Source organism: Simochromis diagramma, unplaced genomic scaffold, assembly GCF_900408965.1.
Source record: "Simochromis diagramma unplaced genomic scaffold, fSimDia1.1 OVJJ01000320.1, whole genome shotgun sequence".
NCBI classification, from domain to species: domain Eukaryota; kingdom Metazoa; phylum Chordata; class Actinopteri; order Cichliformes; family Cichlidae; genus Simochromis; species Simochromis diagramma.
In genome coordinates, this window is record NW_024386773.1 from 6,303,403 (window position 1) to 6,327,611 (window position 24,209).

Consider the following 24,209-nt stretch of genomic DNA (forward strand, 5'->3'; position numbering starts at 1 on the left):
TGGTGCAGAGTATCATCTGCCAATCATCCAGTAATAAAGAACTGGAGAGTTGCAGTAAGAGTAGTCTGAGTATAACTGGAACTGTTTCATAGTATTATAAATTATACAGCAGTTAAGAAATTCCACCCTTTTTTTTTTTTTTTAAATATCAGTAGTTGTACTGATATTTGATAGTTGTGGGGCGATACCCAGCTACATATTAGTTGAAAGCACAGAGAAATAAAAGAGTAGCCTTGACTTTAACAAAGAAAGTAGGAGAAGAGAAAGAAAAGAAAGATTACAAGTAAACATAAATACTGACAGGAGATTTTTCCCCCCTCACCTTCATGTTTTATTATGAAATCCCACCTGAAAGAGTAAACACTCTGTGTTCATTACTTCAGTCAGACCTCTGACTCACCTCTATTCCATTTCTGTGAAACCTTCACTTCACTTAGAAGTCTGATAAGAACCACAGGCTGCTCTGTCCTTGTTCCAGTCTAAAACATATTGCATCAGCAGTCAGTAAACTGTCCCGCATGCGTCACTAAATCAAGAGGTCAGTGGGAGCAGCCATTTAGGAGCCGGCGTCAGTGTCCATGTCATCAGCTTCATCCCCCTCTGAGCGGCAGATCTCGTCCAATGCCAACTCTACAAGATGTGAAAGATGGCAAAAAAATGTGACAGTTTTAACGTATGAGAACACAAGAGCAATCGGGTAAGGTGTAGAGATGGCACGATACCACTTTTTTATGTCCGACACCAATATCATAAATTTGGATATCGGCCGATACCGATATGAATCCGATATAGTGTGTTTTTTAACCAATAAAACTGTTTTTTTAATATCTTGCTGCTTTTTGTATAAGTTCATACTTAAGTTTAAAAAAAACCCAAAAAAACCCACTAAAGCTATTCCTGTTATACCTGTATGCAAAAAATGCACTGCACCCAAAATATTTCATAGTTCAGCAAAACTGACCAATCTAATAAACTTAAACCTACTCCATCCTCCCTATTCTAGTATTTTAAAGAGTGAGCAACCTAACTAATAGGGCTCTAAAACTCCCAGCAAAAAAAAAAAAAAAAAAGGAACCACCCTCCACCTCATGATGCTTAATCGACGTAATCAACTTTAATTTGATGCAGTGTGGAAAAAAATGCCCAGAAATAAATTATTTTTCAAGAATAATTAAATAGATTCAACATCTTTCTTCAACAGAACTGCAGACTGCACAGATGGTACCTTCCCAAAGGAAAAAGTACTATAACTTACTAGGGTATATTAGACTTAATAGTTACTATATACAGTAATGGACTTCTATTCATTTTACATCAGATTAAAACTTTGGGTGTAAGATTCAGATAATAATTTATTAAAAGCTAGACATTTTAAATGAGAATAAGAAAGAAAAGTATGTCTTTGTGCCCCCTTCTCCCTGTTCATGCCCTATCGGCCCCCCTGGCTAAACTTTGCTAGATCCGCCCCTGCACAGTTACCAGCCGTCAGCTGCGTAGAAAAGGATCCTGGTCTAGAAAGTAATATTAAATAAATTCTAACAACAGATTATCAAGCTTAAACATGCTGCTGTTATTCAGCCGCTGGTTTCCTCTTTCTGGTGCAAAGTGGGAGATAAACAAACAAGAGAGACGGACTCGCGACAGAAAAGCCGATCAGCTGATCACTGATCAGTTTCATGATTGAAGTAGCAGCAGGAGACGGAGGGGGAGAGAAGAGGCAGTCGCTCCATATATCGGTTGTTAAGCTTAACGCTGGAATGCTTTACAAACATTCAGAGATGAACTTACACACTTGCTTTACTTCTCTCTGGGATAACTTCCTCGGAGATGAAATGCTGGTTTGGTAGCGAGGCCACAAACACACAGCCGCTCTATCACGTGAGCACACTGCGCTACGGTTATGAGGAGAGTTACGCCGTGTTGCAAGTTTTGTGAGGTGCTTTTTTTGATATTTAATGGATCGGATTACATTTTTTATTTCTCTCCGATATCCGATCCAGTAATCTACATCAGTATCGGACCGATACGTAATATTGGATCGGTCCATCTCTAGTAAGGTGTAAATACTGGATGATGTAGCTAGCAGTCATACTAAAATGGTCAAATTGATAATATCAATGACATTCAGACATGATTATGTTTTATTATGAGCAATGCACACTAAGTAGCTCTGACGTGGAAGACAGACAACAAAGAGAATTAGTTTAGATCACTCAAAGAGAAGCAGACCCATAAAGCTGCATCATGCATTAAATATGGAGAAAAAAAAAAAAAAAAACAGAAAGCCATCCTGTCATGTTGGGCTGATGAGTATTTGTTTTCTTTTCTTTCTTTTCGTTTTGCACTACAGCAATACTAAAGTTATATTTAAATATCCAGTGATCCTGGTACATACAGCTAGATTTAAATACTGATGAACAAATAAAAAGCTGTTTAGGTTCGGAGATCTCATCAGGATGCCCCCCCAGAACCTGCCTTTGGATGTTATCTGGGCACGTTTAGCTTTGAGGAGACCCCAGGGAAGACCCACAACTTACGGGAGGTTATAAATATATGATGTGACCTGTGAGCACCCAGCAGCTGCAGCAACAGGAGGTGGAAAATGTTGCTGGACAGAAGGTGCTGTTTCTTTCCTTAAGTTTTATTTCTGGCTTTTCTGATATAATACAGGAATAACGGAAGGTGGGAGAGAGAGGCGGAATGACATGCAGCGAATAGTGCGGGGGCAGTTGAATATAGGAGTGCTGCACTAAGGATTTTAGAGTTAAATTTATGGAGCACATGCTCTACCAGGTGAAATCCAGAAGCACCCCAAACCTCAAGTTTAATACCAGCATAATCACAGATCATCAGGTGGAATTCTAGTATAAAAATGGTTTGACAACACGTACTACCAGAGATGCCTCATCACACAACTGAAGACAGACATGTTGTTATCTAACAGCTAAAATTATCTGTGTGATACATGTAAGATTCGAGGTGGTAATTAGTCATATCCAGGAGGGGGTGTGTGAGGAAAAACTCATCATGCTCTTAGCGGTTAAGAGAAAGGAGAGCCAAAGCTCTTCATACAAAATTCAGCTATGTTTGAGTTGGTGTATTCAGGTGTAAACAGTTATCGTGGAACTTAAACATCACATTAAATCTTCCTAAATAGTTTAAAAGATTAATTCAAGGCTTAGATTCAGTGTGCGTGTTTCTGTGCCTCCGTACCCTCGCTCTCGGTCAGATCCGGGATCTTCCTCAGCGTGTCTCGTACAGCAAGGATCACCTGGTCGTACATGTGCAGCAGCGGCCTGCAGCTCAGGGAGAAGTTGCCATGATGCAGAAGCAACCAATGCAACAGCAGCACACACTCTCTGAGCAGAGATGCCGCTGAGCTGTGCCACCACGGCAAAGAGGAGCTACAGCATGGCTGCAGAGGTGAGGCAAACCCTGGAACAAGAAGCAATGCAAAGAAACTGTGTTTTTAGAGACAGACTGTCAGAATTATTATAGTTTTGTATTTATTATTGGGTTTGTATTGTTATTGTCATTTTGATTTTCAGTTGATTCAGTTTAGTTTTAGTTCATTTAAAGAGTGTATTTTCTTATTTCAGTTTCATTTTTATTGTTTGAAATGTTTGGTTTTAGTTTTTTATTAGTTTCAGTGTTTGTTTTAGTCTTTTTTATTATTATGGTAAGTAGGGCATAGATCAGAGGTAAGATTTCAAAATAAATGCAAGTATTACAATAAAAACCTTTCCAAAGCAAGTTGACTCAGATTCTTATAGACATCCAGAACTTCATCCATCAATGGCTCATCAGCCAAGTTGTAACAAAATTGTATCAAAAACTAAGGATAATTCCATTATATTTTTATTTTATTTTATTTATTTTTCCAAGCTCCAAACCTGCTATCCTTAGTTTTAAAAATTTCCAAGGTCTAGTTTATTTCAGTTAATTAATTTTTTTTTTTTTACATATTATTTTATAATAGTTTTTAACTATAGTAACCTTTCAGACCATTGTGTTACTGACATTTCATGCTTTCAACCTGAAATATGACCAACCTGTTGGGTCCGTTTGCTCCTGAGAACCACGCAGATCTAACCACTGACGATGGAAAACAATCACTGCTGTCTGAACCAGCTGTGAAGGAATCAAACACAAATGCATAAAGATGCAACACTCGTCACTCTTCACAGGGACACAACATCGTTTCACACAGTTACCTCAGTATAACACTGACAGCTGCTCCGCTGGTTGGTAGCCCAGCTCTCTGATCTCCGAGTCATCAGTCTGCTCAACAAACGAACCACCTGACACACACAAAAAACCTCACTGATTATTAACGCAGACATATCGTAAATTCTCAAATAAAAGCAGTTCATGTGTTCACAATAACAGCATTCCCAGAACGATTAAACAGTGTATTAAATGCATTGCTTAAAGTTAAAAACTAGAAGAGGAAAAAGATTGTTTAAATCAATGCAATTGATAATTAGTAATATTAATTAAATCAAACATTAATAAAATCAACGAAGCACTTTGGGAGAAATGTATTGTGCAAATGTAAAGTGCAAAAGAAAGAAACACGATGCAAAGAGGATAAACAGTCATAGAGAACAAAGAGGATGAGCACATTGGTGTTTTTTTGGGGTTTTTTTAATAAATGCATCCTTAGGGTTTAAACACTAAATTTCAAATAAACCATGAAATAATTAGTGACCGATATTGTTTCATATACATTTTGATGGCCTTTTTTAAGATTAAGAAGTATGACTCAGGGTGTATTTTAAACTTCAGGGCTTCGCGTGGCCTGGATATTCTCATCCTCCCATTCTAACTTCATCTGGCCTGATCATCATTTCAGCTGCCAACAACTACAGACATCTTACAGTTTGTTTTAGCATTCTTAGACAAGATCCCGTCTGAACATGTGGATCAAAGCATGGCTACCACTTATAGTTTAAAAAAAAAAAAAAAAAATATCTGATTCAGAGAGTTTAGACTACAAAGCCACAAGAGTTGTTGGAGGGAGATCGAGGAGCCCAGACTAACTTCTTCCCAGTTTGGATATTCAGAGCACACACAAATCCTGGCTTCAGATGCAGCTGACACACATTAAACAGAATACTGTACAAGTCAGTACACCTTTACAGTGTGTGTGCACTACCTGAAGGTCTAGCTGAATCCAGTTTGTGTGTGCTGTGTGGTTGTCTGGTCTTGTCCCGATGAACTGAAACAACTTCAAGAAAACACAGGGATCTAAAAGAAAAAGAATAAAAACTGCAATTGATTTATTCTGCTTCACACAGAAACTTCAATAACTTTGTGATTTTTTGAGCTGAAATAAAGATACATAAAAGCATAACAGCACAATAAAATGTCATCATCAGAAATATAAGAGGTGGAAACATGGCACTGAAATCTATGGAAGGATTCACTTAGATATAAATAAATAGTTCTGAGACTTGCTTCTTGTAGGACTTTGGTCGAGCATATAAATGATATTAAACTTCAGACAAGGTAAAGTGCTGCAGAGGGGGCAGCCTCACCATGCTGAGAGCATAGCTTCTTCGCCAGTGCTTCATGGTCAGACATTGATGTGAGGATGGACACACACTGTGAAACTGTCTGGAACCGGCTGTCCACTGACACACACGTACACACCACCGGCATCACACACTCTAACCTGTGAGAGGAAGGAATGATGCACACATGACTAACAGAGATTCATACATTTCTAGGTTTACACATATATTGAGGCCTATATAAAAATCTTGAACATGGTTACGCACATCTAAAAATGAAGAAATTCATCATAAGCATCTTTCACATAAAATGAATAAACTATAGAAAACAAACATAAACTAGAAATTGCAGCTCTGAATCTCTTTTTGATTAAACTATAATTTTGGACTCTTGGACCCCTGTTGGTTTGGATGTTTCACAGACAGGATTTTTGAAGTTAATATCACAATGAAAAACTGATATTACCAGTAAAATTCACATTGTTGAAACTGTCAGGAGTCATGTTGTTAAGAAATGCATTTAATGATTTATGCTGAATAATTATCATCATTACTTTCCAGCATCTTCATCCAGGTCTTGAATGAGTTGTTGTGATTTCAGACTTGGTATGAAATGATAAAAGGAAAATGAGATTCCTGACACCATCTGGAGTTTTCCAGTTTAAAAGCTGGCCCCTGTGCAGAATAACTGTGGGATGAGTTTCACCATTTTCCAGAAACGTCTACAACTGATGGTAATGAAGTTTATATTTACATTTCATCACATTTCTACTTTTAGTAAGATGACCACATTGACCATGAATCACCGCAGGTAGTTTACACTAAGATGTTACGCAAGTACTGTGAGTTAGTGGAAATTCAAACAACCCTATCACTCATCACTCCTCTGCCTGCAGCAGTATTCCACGCAACTGCAGCTGTATCATGTTCATGTGTATGTATAATCCTGCAGACTTTGCACAATATATAGAAGAACCCAAGCATTAAAATGGAGTTTCTGGTCACTTTCTCTCTTCTTTGCAGTACTGACAAACTTGAGAAACATAAACATAGTTTTTTCTTTGTTTCTTTTTCTCTTTATGTTTTCTTCAAAATCATGAAGAAGTCCTCTAAAAGACAAAAGCAACCGTCATGGGATCTGCGCATGTCTATACCAAGTAAGTAACAGGCGAAGTTTCACTTCCACATTACTTTTTAATATTATATTATTTAATGAATTGCTTACATTCTTATTCACCAAGTCTTTTGGTTTACATATTGCTAAACTATACTAAACAAATGTGTTGCCACAGAATAAGATCTCTTAACCATCAGATTTCAATTAAAAATTTTGTGTACCTGTCAACATGTTTGTCTGGCGTTCTCTCAATTAAGACACACAGAGTCTTCATGGCATTGAGGGTAATCGCCTCAATCTGTGGGCTGCTTCCACCGGGCCACGGATCACACAACCGCAGCAGTGACTGTAACAAAGTGTTCTGAGAGCAGAGGTCCACTCCATCCGCCTAAAACAAGAGCGAAGATGAAATTACATCATATAAATCTTATTCTCTGTGCTGGTCAAGACAATGAGGGAAAGTTAATAATGTTTAATATAGCACAACAAAGTGAATAGTAATTCCCTCAGTACCTTACGGTCGATGGCTCTGCTCCGACTCTCCTTTGACAACACAGCCTCCACCACCTGAGGACCACGTAAAATGTCATTACTGCATCACTGAACAGTAATTCATTTGGATAGCACTTTACTGATAAAGGTGTGCTATGTTTTTTTTAAAGTCTGAAAAATATTGCAGCAGTCGTCTGAAACTTTATTATTTTTCTGGTATTGTTCTGTTATGCACATAATGTCACAGTAATGCATATAGTTCATGCTCATATTAAACAAGGACAAAGTTTCAAATTAAAATGTCAGCATATGTAGATGTAACCCCTGTGACCCCAAAGTTCAGGCTTCAGACAGCTCTAAATACTCAGGTTCTGGAGGTTTTTTCTACTCTTCTGTTTTCTCATATTGTTGGATTCATGTAAAATAATACAGATGTTTTCTTTATATTATTGTAGGGTATTTACCTTACAATATAAAGTGCCTCGAGGTAACTGTTGTTGCGATTTGGCGCTATATAAATAAAACTGAACTGATTTGAGTATGATGTCAATAAGGCCAATAACAAGATCACTAATTATCCATGCCATTACCAAAGGGCAAAAGGCAGGGTACCTAATGGTAACTAATTAATAAGCTGTTAATTAGTGAGTGCTAAACTCAGATTAATTTTTCAACCAAAAAAATATCCAATGAAGCCAAGGCTGTTTTAGACTAATAAAGAGTATTTAGAAATCTGAATCATGCAAAGCTACTATTGTGAAAAACAATATGGAGTTGTGACGAAGATCAGGAAAAAAAACTCCCGACATTCACCATGCGGTTTGCAATTTGTATATTTGAGCCACCATTACACATTGTTACTATACTGTTGTTCTTGTGTCATCACCTCATCACTGTGGACAAGCAGGAGACAAAGGAGCCTCAGAGCAGCTAGGCCAATGTCCTCCACGTTAAACCCACATAAACGAGCCTCCTCCAGTCTTCGCAGCCCAGCAGAAGCTGCAGCAGTGCGGCCTGCTGGAAGTGTATTGGCAGCTGAAGAGTCTAAACCACTGCTGCTAGCGGAGGAGGAGCGGAGCGAGTCCAGAGACTGGCATAGCTGAGACAGGTGAAGGTCCAACAGAGAGAGGAGGAGGACACCTCCAGGACACGACCTATTTACATACACAATTTTTATTTTATTTTTTTAGATTTTTCTATCCAAATCGTTTAACCTACAACCAGTGGGTTATTTTCCATGAAGATATTTTTCTCGTTCTGACTTAAACCATTCATCCTAAAAAAATGAATCTGCCCTGTATTCGCCTTTCTCAATAGCCATCTAATGACTGATATGTCTATCAGCAAGGCAGTAGCTGTCATGCTGTTTTCACTCCTTTAGCTGCCGTTGTTTTTAAAGAGTTTGTCTCCATAATTCTGTGTTAAAGAGGAGAGTACATGCAGGAAGAACAAAGCCAGAAATTAATCAGGTTTAATGATAAAATTTTCTTTCCAGTCATCTGTTTCAGACTGGAAAGTCAGGAAAATTTATTACACTTCTCCATCCAGCCATCCTCTTCCACTTATCTTTATGAGGGGGGCTGGAGTCTATCCCAGCTGTCACAGGGCGAGTGGTGGGGTACACCCTGATCAGGTCACCTGTCTATCGCAGGGCTAACACATAGAGACAGACAACCATTCACACTCACATTTACACCTATGGGCAACTTAGAATCACCAATTAACCCAACCACACTAAGTGCAAGTCTTCGGACTGTGGCAGGAAGCCGGAGTACCCAGGGAGAAACCACGCAAACACGGGGAAAACATGCAAACTCCACTTCTGTGAAAATGATTTTTTTTTTATTATTATACTGGTGCTTTAAAACCAATTATAAAAACAACATAACACTCCAAATATATGGCCCTTGTAGCAATGCCCACAAAGTTTCTCACCAATGACAAAATAAGTTAACATAACCACCAGGACTAAAATGCTAAATATTTAGCTGGCCTACAACTCTATGTAGCTTTTATTGCTTTTAAAAAATTGTTAGTAGTTAATAAAAATGTATTTTTACATGGAGAAGTTAAAAGGTTAGCAATGTAAATGGACAATTACACTGCAGAAGTGATATGCCTCAACTCACTGACTTTGGAAGCTGCCATTTACTGATTCTGCATTTTATATAGATTCCATAAAATATTTTAAAGCAATAATGAATAAAAGTATCAGGTATTTCACCACATATCTTCAAAAAAAAAAACCTATCAAATTTAATTAAAAAAAAAAATGAAACACTCTCTTGATGTGCTCAAAAAAAATAAAAGTAATCTATATACAGAGATCCTTCAGAGCCAAGGACAGAATTCATGTACGATATGGGGAGAATTTTCAGCATATTACATTAGACAATTTTATCTGCTTTTACACTGTTTATCCACAAGAGGACTCTGCTGTCTATAGATCAGAAAGTGTATGCTGTTCTTCTGCACTTTGCAAAGAGAGACGTTTTATTGTTTCAACTGAACGGCATCGGGGTCAGTCATCCTACCTGTTTTTGCTGCTGGCTGCAGATGCCGGTTGGCTCTGGCTCAGCATGTTGAGTCCAGTTACAGCCAGACTCTGGACAGGATTAAGAGCAGCTCTGGGAGCTCCAGCTCCACTGACACCAGCTGCAGCATCAGAGTTGAGCAGAAAACCTGCTGACAGCCGACTGAACACATAAGCAACACACAACATCAGCACATCAGTTAGTCTTACAACTTCATTTAGGTTTGAGAAGTATGACTAGTGATACAATCAATGCTACGGCTGTTTTTGAAACACTATTAGGGTAAAGTCAATGCTATAAAGTTTTGTATATTGTATGAAAAAGTTCTGTTTTTGAGGACTTGGCAACAGCATGTGGTGACTGATTATCCAAATTTGAAGTCTGGTAGCTTGTTGAAGTCAGTTTCAACAAACAACAACATCAACAACAAAAGAAACCCACAATATGTTTGTTCCTAAAGTTGGATAAATTAATTTATTGATATACTTCATTTAAGCTGTTATTATATAAAATTTATACTATCATCACAAATGTTAAACCTTTCTTTCTACTTTGCCAGTAACTATTACAGCACTGCTTTATACATATTACACTACATGTTACTGCTCAGGCTGTCAAGATTAAAGTGCAAGGTGTTTACCTGGATGTCAGGTGAATGTCAGTCAGACTCATAGACAGCAAATGAGAGAGCCCGAGGCTGCTGGGAGAAAGAGGCTGCTGCAGCAATAGCCCCAGCAGGATGCCACCTGGTTGGAGGATGACACAGAATAACAGACACAGATTTTAATCAAATTAATACTCACTCATGTGATTGTTGGGGTTTTCTCTTATCTTTGTATTATTGTAAGGTAAAGCGCCTTGAGGCAACCCTTGTTGTGATTTGGCACAATATAGATAAAAGAAAATAGAACTGAACATAAACATATAAACATTTACATCGGTTCCTTTACAGATTCTGATAGTTGACGGCAGCTGATAACAGTCTGCATATGTGGTGGAACATTTATTGAAGCTGTGTGCTGTTACTGTTTCTGACCCATTCCGTGTATATTCTGATGACCCTACATCAAGTGAGCATCAGAAAACAAATAGCTGGCAGAATGCTGCATAGATGGTGGTGAACCTCACAGAAATGAAGGAACTGTTAGGAGGGTACAGAAATTTGTACCTTCCACAGTACAAGAAAAATCGCATGGTAATGAGGTCCCAGATGTAGAGTCACTTTTGTGTATTATGTCATGCTTTATGAAATAAAACAACCTACATGTAACCTATTTCAAATTCTGATACATACATGAGCTGGATCACAATCAGGCAGACATTGTGTAGCCTGACTGTAGCATAAGGGGTGTACAGGCTACTTTCTGACAGACTGTGTGTGGGAAACAGAACTAGCTACAAACAACTCAACTGTGTAAGGTCAGGAAGGTTGAATATTTCTTTCAGCTGTTCAGTAAAATCTCTAAAAATCCTAAAATTTCCTGGTAGCTTTAAAATATGAAATCTTTCAGGAACCCTTTGAAGGCACACTGCAGGGGGACTGACCTCTGTGCTGCAGATGAGACGGTCTGACAGACAGGAAGGGGTCTGGTCGAGACACATCACTAGATTTGCTGCTGGATGCTCCTCTCTCTGCTGCAACATATACATAGATATAGACAGGCAGAGTTTAACCACGAGCAGATAATTTTTGTCTTTGTAAATATATTGCTCCTACTACTGCCCCTATATTTTTCATGACATCAGCATTGTCATACAACCCACCATCTCTCCGTGCCTTCACTGGTGTCACTCTGGATGATACCTGGGCTCCAAACATTTCCTTGGTGATGAAACCATTTCCTATTGGAGAGGATGAGCTGCTGCTTCCATGATTCAGGATTTTAGGACTGTGGGGAGAAAGAAAAAGAAAAAAAAACAAAAAACAGTAATAATTGTGACCTCTAACTCTGCTGGCTGTATTAGAACTTGACTGAAGAGTCGAATTGACTCAGTTATCTGGACTCTACATGATAAAATGTGGCATTAAAACATTCAAAGCTATTACCTATCACGTTTTCCAGTTTTCCTGTCATATACAGTATACATTCTTACAATGGCAGCTTCCCGTTTTTTGTAGTCCAAGTTGTAAATAATGAAGTCTGAGTATGTATAAGTAATCCCTATGAGTTAAAAGCTGAGGATGACATTCCTGGTTCAGCAAGGCTTAAATCTGTTCTAGGAAGCACCCTGGACCCAGTGCAGGTGGTGGGAGACAGAACGACTCTGGCCAAAATAACATCTCTGATGGACAGAGTCTCCCACCCCATGCATGTAAATGTTGCTGAACTGTAGAGCTCGTTCAGTGACAGACTGCTGAATCCTAGATGCACGAAGGAGTGTTTCCGCAGGTCCTTCCTCCCTGCAGCTGTCAGACTGTACAACCAAAACTGCTCCCAACAAACATAGATGTTTACATCAGTGCTGTAATTTGCACTAATCAACAGAACTACTACTGTTACAACTTGCGCATTACATATACATATATACACACACACACACACACACACACACACACATACACATATATATATACATATTAGGGGTGCAACGATACTCGTATCGATATTGAATCGTTCGATATAGTGCTTTCGGTTCGGTACGCATATGTATCGAACAATACAAAACTTGTAATTTATTTTTATCAACTTTCCTTCTGACGATGCTGTCTGTGTTGAGCGCTCAGTGAATCTGCGTTTGACTACTCCGCCTAGGCTGCACTGTCGAGCGCAGATCCACTGAGCGTTCAACACAGACAGCATCGTCAGAAGGAAGAGCGCAGGGCAAGCTAGCTAGACAGAAGTTAAGCTCTCCTTGCAACATGGCAAATTGAACCTCCCCCACCCTCATTCAGATCTGGCGTTTGGAATTATTTTGGTTTTCATGTGACATATGACCCTGAAGGTAAGCGCGTCATGGACTAAAGTAAAACAGTATGTTGGATGTGCCACGCAATGCTCAATTACATGGGTGGGAACTAGTGTGTTAGCGCAGTTAGCTCGTTAACGTGTTGGCTGTCTAGCCCCACACAGGGGTAGCTCATTAACGGAGATTTGCCGTGTTGTGGCGTTAACGTCATTTCAACGAGATTAACGCTGACAGCACTAGTGGGACCACAACGAATATGACTGCACATTTACGCCGACATCATCCTAGTGCAAAGACAAGTGGAAGCAGACAAAAACAACAAGCATGCATGCTACAAACTTTACCCGAGTCATTTAGACAGCCGTTAGCACATGATTCTCCTTATGGGGACCTGATATGTTTAATATTGTGGCGAGCTCAGACAAGGAGGAGACGGAGGTGTCGTTTGGTCTTGCTTCCCGTGAGCTAGCCAGGGAGCACAGCCATTTATTGACATCTGCAGAAGAACACTGCCGCTAGCTAACTGCTCAGCACGGCAACCGCACAGCAACAACAACACACAGAGCGCCCTCTGACCCCGGAAGGACACACCGTCGCAGCGAGAAGGCGTCACCCGTCACTATGGCAACATAAACAAAACATAACTGTACAAACAGAACCCCGAACAGCCCTGACCCGCTACATAGCCCCCATCTAAGGGGTCTGTCGTCCCCGACGACCCCATTACCCCACACAAAGTCCTGCAAATGTCCGGTGCCTTCTTTTGGCGCACCGGCCGGTCACGAGCGGCGGGGGAAAAGTCACTCGGGTCAGAACATGGGGTGCCACCATCATCCCACTTCTGACACCAATGTGGCGAGCTCAGACAACGAGGAGACGGAAGTGTCGTTTGGTCTTGCTTCCCGTGAGCTAGCCAGGGAGCACCACCGTTTATTGAGCGCGGCAAACCGCACAGCAACAACAACACACAAGGCGCCCTCTGACCCCGGAAGGACACACCGTCGCAGCGAGAGGGCGTCACCCGTCACTATGGCAACATAAACAAAACATAACTGTACAAACAGAACCCCGAACAGCCCTGACCCGCTACAATATGCTGCTGAGAATATAGCCCAGAAGAAGCGTATAGTATAGCTTTTATTTTGGAAAGAGCCATTTCTCTGTAATAAACTCTCTTTTCCAAAGATGAGTGATTCCTCAATCAGATACAGGTGTTACCGCGCCAGATCCGCGGCCCCGAACCGTAGTAAGGAAACCTCTAGCAGTTACTTGAAGGTTCCGTAACTGACTCGTAGCCGGCAACAGCTTACTATACAGGTCAACTCCGCTAGCAAAAAGATCGAAGGAGGCGTAGGAAACTGCTTCACCGAACTTTATTTCTTCTCTAAGGCACGAACACCGCGTACAGTGGGCTGAAACAGTTTACTCACAGCGAGCATCGCCGACACAACTCTGGCGGTCGAGGGAGTTATTATATTCCTTTTATTTATTTTCTTTTCGTCTCTTCTGTAGCTAACCGTTACTTTTCCCCCTTCTCCGCTCTCTCTCTTCACACACACACACCAGGCAGTCCCGCTACACACATCCCGAATACATTTCCCATCAGGCTTCATCCTTAAAGGGCCATGCCTGTAACACAGAGCTTGCAAAATCGCTAGCCCGACGTCCCGGGGCTAGCGATTTTTCCAGTCGTACTACCAAAATCTATCTCTGCCCTGCCCGTCGGGCTATCATAGGAAGGAAACATATATGTCAATGCTTTTGCATTCTTTCGGAAATGTAGCTGGGTAATTATGTCATTGGCATCGGTGAGCCACTGTCAATATGTGACATATTGAAATCGCGTTTGAATTTGCGCTTGTTTTTTGCTTTCACTTTGCAAATGTCCACGTGCCTTCTTTTGGCGCACCGGCCGGTCACGACCGGCGGGGGAAAAGTCACTCGGGTCAGAACATGGGGTGCCACCATCATCCCACTTCTGACACCAATGTGGCGAGCTCAGACAACGAGGAGACGGAGGTGTCGTTTGGTCTTGCTTCCCGTGAGCTAGCCAGGGAGCACAGCCGTTTATTGACATCTGCAGAAGAACACTGCCGCTAGCTAACTGCTCAGCGCGGCAACCGCACAGCAACAACAACAACAACACACAGGGCGCCCTCTGACCCCGGAAGGACACACCGTCGCAGCGAGAGGGCGTCACCCGTCACTATGGCAACATAAACAAAACATAACTGTACAAACAGAACCCCGAACAGCCCTGACCCGCTACAATATGCTGCTGAGAATATAGCCCAGAAGAAGCGGATAGTATAGCTTTTATTTTGGAAGGAGCCATTTCTCTGTAATAAACTCTCTTTTCCAAAGATGAGTGATTCCTCAATCAGATACAGGGCTTGCAAAATCGCTAGCCCGACGTCCCGGGGCTAGCGATTTTTCCAGTCGGGCTACCAAAATCTATCTCTGCCCTGCCCGTCGGGCTATTGTAGGAAGGAAAAATATATGTTAATGCTTTTGCATTCTTTCGGAAATGTAGCTGGGTAATTATGTCATTGGCATCGATGAGCCACTGTCAATATGTGACATATTGAAATCGCGTTTGAATTTGCGCTTGTTTTTTGCTTTCACTTTGCAATCGCGCGAACTGTGTATAGAGAGCGACAGCACTGATTGGTGAGTGATAATAATTTGCGCACCAATTCCTCTGACATCGTCTTATCAATCGTTAGCTTACTATGCAAACATGACAAGTGAAATCTCCTGCAGCAAGCTTAAACATATGAGAGGTTGATCGCGCAGAGAATCGCTGACCGTTATGTGTGTGTGTGTAAAAGCAGCAGGATATATATTTTAGTTCTGCTGAGCCAAATAAGAGAGGTCAGGGTGAAGAAGTGACAGCCAAAGAAAAGCTTACCACAAAACAGAAAAGTTATGACAAATCAGACTATAAGGCAAAAAAGTGCAGCTTTATGGTTTCATGGACAAAAGAATTTCTGCGGCTGCAATATGACGAGCTATATAACCGGGGCTGCACATAAGTGGTCCGCAGGTGCGCATTCGCTGTCAAAAAAAAAAAAAAAAAAAAAAAAACGCGCACAAGATATGAAGTTGCAACGCGTGTTTGCATACATAAGATTTTCTGGAGGAGGACAGACATTTGTTTAAAACTCTTAAAGATGTCGAAGAAGCTCCTTTAAGCAATTACTTTGGTGTTCCTCTACCTCCAAACAAATGTCAGAAGGAGTCCGAACCACAGAAGAAGCGCGTATTCTCGGAAAAGTGGTTGCAGGAGGTGAGCTGGCTTCAAACAAATGATGAACGCACAGAGATGTAGTGCGGAATGTGCCGTGAAAATCCCCCTCTAGCGGACAAAAACAGTGCTTTTTATATGGACGCAAACGCGCGTTGCAACTTCTTATCTGGTGCGCGTCTTTTATTTTGACAGCGAATGCGCACATGCGGACCACTTATGTGCACCCGTGTAAATAACATAATGTTCTGCCAGGTGTGTTGTTGGTTTTCTCTCGATTTCTGAGTCGACAAGCGCCTTTGTTACTGGGACCAGTCATTTTAAGAAAGGCCCCCATTAGAAGCCATGAGAAATGCAAGAAATGCATTATTGCTCAGTCTGCAATATCTTTCCCAGAACAAACACCAATTGCAAATAACATACTAAAAATAAACCTGAAAAATCTGTTTAGAACAGCGTACTATGTTGCAAAGAGTGAACTACCACTGGCACAATTTAGCAGTCTTTGCAAACTTCAAAAAGCAAATGGCCTCGATCTTGGTTCCACTTGTCTCTTACCCGTGACTTCAGCGGAAATTTCAAATTCAGGATCTGACACAGACTGATTCATGTCCTACACAGTTCTTACAAGTTCATAGAAATTTCTGTTCAATTAGAACCAAGTATTTGAGTTGATGATATAATTTTTATACAATGTTGTAATTTGTTTTTCAACAATTTTTTGATTAATGTTTTGTTTCCTTTACAATATTATACTTTAATGTATAATATTGTAAAGGAAACAAAACATCAATCAAAAAAATTGCTCTCTTTTTTATTCGGGCTACTTAAATTTATTTTGGGCTACCAAAAACTGAAGAGTCCCTGCCCGAAGGGCTACCAGGGATTTTGAAATTTTGAGAGCCCTGAGATATATTTATTTTTTTAATTACTTTTGTTTCAGCAACATTAAATTTAAAAACTGTACTTTTGAGTTAAAATATATATTTATAATTTTAATAAATGACAAATTAAAAAGGCATGAACATTTTTTTTGTATCGAAAAAATATCGAACCGTGACACCAAAGTATCGAACCGAACCGTGAATTTTGTGTATCGTTGCACCCCTAATACATACATATATATATATATATATATATATTAGGGGTGCAACGATATTCGTATCGATATTGAACCGTTCGATACAGTGCTTTCGGTTCGGTACGCATATGTATCGAACAATACAACATTTGTAATTTATTTTATCAATTTTCCTTCTGACGATGCTGTCTGTGTTGAGCGCTCAGTGAATCTGTGTTCGACTACTCCGCCTAGGCTGCACTGTCGAGCGCAGATCCACTGAGCGCTCAACACAGACAGCATAGTCAGAAGGAAGAGCGCAGGGCACCTCCCCCACCCTCATTCAGATCTGGCGTTTGGAATTATTTTGGTTTTCATGTGACGTATGACCCTGAAGGTAAGCGAGTCATGGACTAAAGTAAAACAGTATGTTGGATGTGCCATGCAATGCTCAATTACATTGGTGTGAACTAGTGTGTTAGCGCAGTTAGCTCGTTAAAGTGTTTGCCGTCTAGCCCAGCCCCATGCACGGAGCGATCGGCGGTAGCTCGTTAACGGAGATTTGCCGTGTTGTGGCGTTAAGGTCATTTCAACGAGATTAACCTGAAAGCACTAGTGGGAACACAACGAATATGACTGCACATTTACGCCGACATCATCCTAGTGCAAAGACAAAAACAACAAGCATGCTACTAACTTTAGCCGAGTCATTTAGACAGCTGTTAGCACATGATTCTCCTTATGCTGCTGAGAATATAGCCCAGAAGAAGCGGATAGTATAGCTTTTATTTTGGAAAGAGACATTTCTCTGTAATAAACTCTCTTTTCCAAAGATGAGTGATTCCTCAATCAGATACAGGGCTTGCAATATCGCTAGCCCGACATCCCAGAGCTAGCGATTTTTCAGTCGGGCTACCAAAATTTATCTCTTCCCTGCCCGTCGGGCTATTGTAGGAAAAATATATGTCAATGCTTTTGCATTCTTTCAGAAATGTAGCTGGGTAATTATGTCATTGGCATCGGTGAGCCACTGTCAATATGTGACATATTGAAGTCGCGTTTGAATTTGCGCTTGTTTTTTTGCTTTCACTTTGCAATCGTGCGAACTGTGTATAGAGAGCGACAGCACTGATCTGTGAGTGATGATAATTTGTGCACCAATTCCTCTGACATCGTCTTATTAATCGTTAGCTTACTATGCAAACATGACAAGTGAAATCTCCCGCAGCAAGCTTAAACATGTGAGAGGTTGATCGCGCAGAGAATCGCTGAGCTTATGTGAGTGAGCGTGTAAAAGCATTTCAGTTCTGCTGAGCCAAATAAGACAGGTCAGGGTGAAGAAGTGACAGCCAAAGAAAAGCTTACCACAAAACGGAGAAGTTATGACAAATCAGACTATAAGGCAAAAAGAAAGTGCAGCTTTATGGTTTCATGGACAAAATAATTTCTGTGGCTGCAATATGATGAGCTAAATAACCAGGGCTGCACATAAGTGGTCCGCAGGTGCGCATTCGCTGTCAAAATAAAAAACACGCACAAGGGTTAGGGTTAAATTTAAAAACTGTACTTTTGAGTTAAAATATATATTTATAATTTTAATAAATGACAAATTAAAAATGCATGAACATTTTTTTTGTATCGAAAAAATATCGAACCGTGACACCAAAGTATCGAACCGAACCGAACCGTGAATTTTGTGTATCGTTGCACCCCTAATATATATATATATATATATATACACACACATGTGTGTGTGTGTGTGTGTATGTTTCTGTTCTGTCCTGTTCTGTTTGTATGTGTGCTTTTATTCTGCTGCTGTTACAACTAGATTTCCCCTTGTGGGACAAGTAAAGGATTATTCTAAGGCATATTTATTCATGTTAAACTCTCCCTTTAAAGTAAAATAGTAAAAGCAGAAAGCTGACAGCAATAAACAGAATTTTGCAAAATGTTTACAAAAATAAAACAGTAAAAGATTAAAAATGTTAAGACAATCTAAACCCCTAAGTAACAAAGTATTTGATTATCAGCTCTGCTGATAATGTTGAGGATGGCTGACCTGTTCCTAGGCAGCGGAGAGGCTGTTTTGTTTTTGTCTGAAGTGTGCAGTTTGGTCTTCATCTCATTGATCTCTGCTTCTTTAAACTGCAGTTCAGACTGCAGAGACTGAACCTGTGCACAGAAAACATGCCAGTGTCACATTATTCCAAAGGATCATAAGCACCATATGCTCTATGCTGATGTGTTTTTAGTGCCTCACCTTCCTGTTAAGCTCCTTTTCCCTTTCACTATACTCTTTCTGTCTCTGAGTGTCCAGTAGGGTCTGATTCTGTCTCTGAGCCTCCTTCTCCTGTTGAGCTGCTTTTAGAGAGTCCCTCAGGACCCGGATCTCCCCGCTCTTCAACACAATCTCCTCTTCCACCTCCTTCAGCTAATAACATACACAAAACACACTTATCTAAATAACTTATCTAAACAAAAAAACGCAGAAATCCTGCTTTGTAAGACATTTGCTCAGGTACTGATGAAAATAGATACATACATCTAACGTTCTAGTTAGGGCTGCTCAATTAATCGAATTTTAATCTCGATTACGATCTGGGCTTTCAACGATCGTTAAAAATGACTGAGCCGATTATTAGCACCTCCCTCGTGCTTTACTCTCGCGCTGCTCCGTGTGGCAAATCGAGCGCACCTCTCTGCATTTCGAACACGCGTCACAACAATTAAGAGGACCTGAGGGAAGCTCGGAAAGCTAAGCAGAAGTTATTTGGAGAGGAGAGTGACTACCGTTGGTTGAAAAGAGAGGTAAAAAAAAACTTCAGTGGTGTGGAAACATTATGGGTTCGCGGAGTCAGACGTGGATCAAGTAGACATAGTGTGTAAACTTTGCTACAGTGTCGTAGCTGCACCACAGAGCAACACTGCAAAGTTCACTAAACATAGATGTTTACATTTTTCATTTATTTTTTATATTGCAAACATTTGCACTGTTATCAGTATTTGCACACTATTTTATATTATTTTTTGACAATCTTTAAAGTCATTATTCAATACATTGTTATTGTTAAATAAATATCGTCAAATAATCGAGATCTCAATTTCAGTGAAAATAATCGTGATTATCATTTTTGCCATAATCGAGCAGCCCTAGTTCTAGTACAGATATCCAAATTTGAACCAAGGCTTTATTGTATACTTCCATGTTATGGAGAGAAACTAGAAATGGCATAGAGTCTCAGGTTTGTTAAGGAGTATAGACATTATAAAGTTAAAATACTATAATAATTTTCACAAAATATTAAAGCTACGTGAGAGGGAAAAAAAATGAAGGAAGGAAAATTTGTAGCCTCCACTTTCTTAAAAAAGAAATCAGGACCTTTTGGATGTTGTACTTTTGGACAGTCTCCATTTTAAAAGAGCCTCACCTTCCTCTTCAGCTCTGCATGCTGAGCCTCCAGGAGACCGTAGGAGTCCTCTCTGTCTGACCCAAACTGCTGCTGCCTGTTACCTGAACAGCAACAGCAACAGCTTTATCAATGTGTTCAGTACAAAAATCGACTGTATTAACACTTTGATAATGATTTTTGCATTTGCATGTTAAAGGACTTTACAAAAACTTTTCAAATACAAACGATTAGCTACACACTAATTTTTTCAAAGGTCTTTTTCAAAATGTAAGGAAACACATGAGAAGATATTTTGTTTTCTTATCTTCCTGTTTACAAGCAAAGATCGATGATTTTACTCAATTTGAGCTCTTGATTGGATTAATTAGCAGGTCCATATCAAATGTTTTATTTACAACTTTTAGCCATTCATCTGTTTTTGATGGTTCTCCTGACTCCTTCACAAACATCACATTTTGTCATCTATTGTTATATCATCTTGTCTATCTATACACACGACTGTACTTGTGAATCCTGTCTCTGAAAGGACAAAACACCATAAACTGTGCCCACGTTTCAAATGCCCACTGGCTTTTGGTTACATAGAGGAGCAGATTCTGTGCCAGATGAAGGTCCAAAACACTTTTCTTAACGTGATAAAGAAAAAATAACAGGAACAGATGAGATGGAATTCACACCTTTTCAATTCTGGACTGGGAAGATAAAATTGCATGTGGTTTATCGTGTTAAATAACTGTTGTTAAAAAGAATACTACTCTCACAGGAACTGTGTAGACATAAGCATAATTCTTTTTTGAACACTGACAGTGATTTATTCAGTCTCCATCTCGTATATTAAATTAGTTTTTATGATATTTCAAGAAATACTACAACAGGTTAGGGTTTTTTTTTTTAGAAGGAAGACACTGAAAAGGTACTTTAATGTGCTGCTTGCATGAATATCAAAAAATAATTGAATTTGCTTCAGCTATTCCTAAAGGCAGCTCCCTGAGTTTTAGATAAAAGAATGAAATATGACATTTAACACATGTAGGACGGTTATTACACTGGTTTCCACGTAATTTTAGAACAGATTTTAAAATCTGAATGCTTGCTCTTAAAGATCCTGCACATCTTCATCTTCATGAACTATGAACCAGCTCCACCACTTGGGTTATTTTCCAGGTGTCTTCTACTACTACTACTGAAGACATAATAACCTTTATGCTACTGCAATAACCTACAAAATCCTAATAATGGTGTGCCACCATTATCAGTATGTGTTTAGCAGTGCCTTTCAGAAATCCAGGTACTTATCAATTAATTTCATTTTGCTTATTGCTCTACTTTTACTTTGGGAGTTTTATCAGATTTCCAAGGCTACCATGATTTATATTTATTATTTCTACTTGTTTTAAAGGCTTAACTTATTATTTTTTTTCATCTATTGCTGTTTTTATTGCCTTGTTGGTGAGTGCAATTTGTAAAGATTTTATTTATTCACCTGCTCAAGCCCATCTATGAACTAACTAAAATTGTATCAAATTACATTTTCCATATAGTTTTGTGGCTGCAAAACTGTAATATGGACTTTTTTATGCAGCTCATTTTGCTTCTACAATGAAAGTGCTACATTTTTTTTTTCAGAGAGCTACATAAATAGTTTTTCTTGCTTGCAATTTTCATTTAAATCAATTTAAATCAATGGTAGACTAGAAAGACAGAAATCAATCTTTTCAATGATTAATGCACACGATGAAAAGGAATTAAGCATACTGGAATGTAATTGCCGGTGGAATTAACATTCCACAGCATATTTAAATGTTTAATACTTCTTCTTCTGCTCTTTGCTGCTTCCTTTAGAGTTTACCCTAACAGATAACTTGCTTCCATCCCAAACCATCCTTAGCATCCTCCTCTTTTACACCAGCTCTCTGCCCATCCTCCTTCACTATATCCACAAAACTTCTCTGTGGTCTCTCTCATTTCCCCTGCCTGGAAGACCCATCTTCAACATCCTTTGTCCAATATATCCACACTTCCTCCTCTGCACACATCCAAACCTTGTTAACCTTGCCTCTCTAACTTTGTCTCCAAACAACTCCACCTGAGCTGCACCTCTGATTTACTCATTTCCAACCTTGTCTATTTTTGTCACTCCCAATGAAAACCTCAACATCTTCCACTGACACCTCTAGCATCTCCTGTCTATTTATCGGTTTCCAAACCCTGCCATCTTGTAAACCTTCTATTTCACTCCCGTTCTGATCCTTCTGTTACAAATCACATCTGAAACTCATGTCCGCTCACTCCACCTTTCCTGCACTCTCTACTTCACCTCTCTTGTGCACCTTCATTGTTTTGAATGACTGACACGAGTTATTTAAAATCACCCACCTTCACCTTTCCACCTGTCTTCCTTTAATTTACACACATAATGCTCTGGTGTTTAATTAAGGGCATATTTTTACATAAATAATGTTAATAATAGTGTAGATTAAAAAAATACAAAATAAATACTCACCCAATGGTTCTCTACTTGGTATCCCCGCATTCTCTCTGTGGCTACTGTTTAAAGAAAATGCATTTTCTCTGCTATGATTAGATGTGGTTGTCTTCACAGGTTTGTTCTGCCCAAAGGAGGATGGCCAGGATGACCCGCGGGGTGGCTGAGTCGTTTTGGATCCTGTCCCTGGCTCTACACCTTCCGAAGCCGACGTGATGGCTTGCGAGGCGATATCATCGATTTCATCTAAGACTTCCTGGGTGAATTCTTCATCATCTCCAAAAGGGTCATCAAAAGCCACTGCTGTCACTACATCCTCGTTCAGGCCACGGAAACGCTTTGTTGGGGGACAGTTCATGCTGCATGGGGAGAACATATCATTAGCATTTGTGAGTAATTCTCATGCATGCATATTCACAAACAATAAGACTAGGCGACTGTGTGGGTCTCTTAGGAATAACTAGTATAACTGAAGATAACTATTTTAATCAAACCCGTACTTTGCGATTAAAACTGATTCGTTTAATCGCTTCAAGACTACCCCTGAAATAACTTAGTTAGGTACAGCATCAGCTAATAACTTATTAAGCAAAGTCACGTTCAGGAATTGAAAAAAAACTCAGGCTAATGTGACTGAAGCAAAAAGAAAAAAAAAACCCAAAACGCATGTTTCTTATTTTAGCTTAACTACATGCATGAACACGTACAAGTTTCTTCTGACTTTATTGCGTTACCTTGCCTCTGGCTTCTCTGGCTGTCGCTGCTGTCAGCTAAGCTAGCAAAAACTAGCCGTGATTTCCAATGGGAAGTTAGCCTGCTAAGCTACAAAACCGCATTCAGTCAAAACAATATTTGGATTTATTGATTAAAAAGATATAGAGAGTGTCTTAAATAGAGCTCCTTTACACGGCACCCATGAATTAAACTGTGAAATGCTGTATAATATGGTACAACAGCACATAAACAACACCTAACTAAAGTTGACAAGACAGAAGTGTGTCGTTCATCCCGCTCCGGTGTGCCTGATAACGTGACCAATCATCGTACTGCTTTCGCTGTTCGGCCAATCATTGACACCGAATTCCTAAACTGGGTCTTTTACAGGTACCCGTTTGAGACAAACTATACTAAACGCGCAAATTGGTATCCTTAAAAGAGTAGCTACGCATAATAGTTACTGATCTTGTTAAGGGTGAACTCATGACTGAAGCTTTCCTTAGAACACTGTTTGGAAATAAGGGAAATACCTTTATTATATAGCCCAGAATGTTTTTTCTTCGCCCACGTGTGTGTGTGTGTGTGTGTATGTGTGTGCGCGCGCGTCTGAATTGGGGCAGGGGCAGAGACTATTTGGGCTATTTCTTACGTGTAGTACCTTCTTGAAGTGTCTGGTGGTTGCATGGCAACCACATAGTGATTAAAAAAATCCGTTATCCTGTGT

General features: G+C 39.8%; 1 protein-coding gene across 3 annotated transcripts; it reads right to left on the minus strand.

The window, feature by feature from the left end:
- Positions 1-128: 128 nt before the first annotated feature.
- Positions 129-23,815, minus strand: LOC120717280 (ATR interacting protein). 3 transcript variants are annotated; one of them, XM_040005233.1, is made up of 18 exons: positions 23,476-23,815; positions 22,787-23,127; positions 20,302-20,384; positions 19,134-19,304; positions 18,933-19,045; positions 11,424-11,548; positions 11,205-11,294; positions 10,300-10,405; positions 9,660-9,821; positions 8,012-8,279; positions 7,147-7,200; positions 6,855-7,021; positions 5,541-5,677; positions 5,159-5,250; positions 4,215-4,301; positions 4,053-4,131; positions 3,214-3,435; positions 129-630 (listed from the first exon to the last, which is right to left on the minus strand). In XM_040005233.1, the coding sequence occupies exons 2-18, from the start codon at positions 23,124-23,126 to the stop codon at positions 557-559; spliced, it is 2,370 nt and encodes a 789-aa protein (XP_039861167.1). In that variant the 5' UTR covers position 23,127; positions 23,476-23,815; the 3' UTR covers positions 129-556. The 3 variants fall into 3 exon arrangements, with proteins under 3 accessions (XP_039861167.1, XP_039861174.1, XP_039861158.1); XM_040005240.1 differs by having other exon boundaries at positions 11,205-11,291; positions 23,503-23,814; XM_040005224.1 differs by having other exon boundaries at positions 23,503-23,814.
- Positions 23,816-24,209: the final 394 nt, after the last annotated feature.

What these genes read in the sequence shown, in the direction of transcription:
- LOC120717280 (XM_040005233.1), bottom strand. Translation starts at nt 23,126, where the DNA reads ATGAACTGTCCCCCAACAAAGCGTTTCCGTGGCCTGAACGAGGATGTA. An exon ending in ACCAAGTAGAGAACCATTGG is followed by an intron (nt 20,385 to 22,786) that starts GTGAGTATTTAT and finishes GTTGCTGTTCAG; the next exon opens with GTAACAGGCAGCAGCAGTTT. An exon ending in GTCTCATCTGCAGCACAGAG is followed by an intron (nt 10,406 to 11,204) that starts GTCAGTCCCCCT and finishes TCCTCCAACCAG; the next exon opens with GTGGCATCCTGCTGGGGCTA.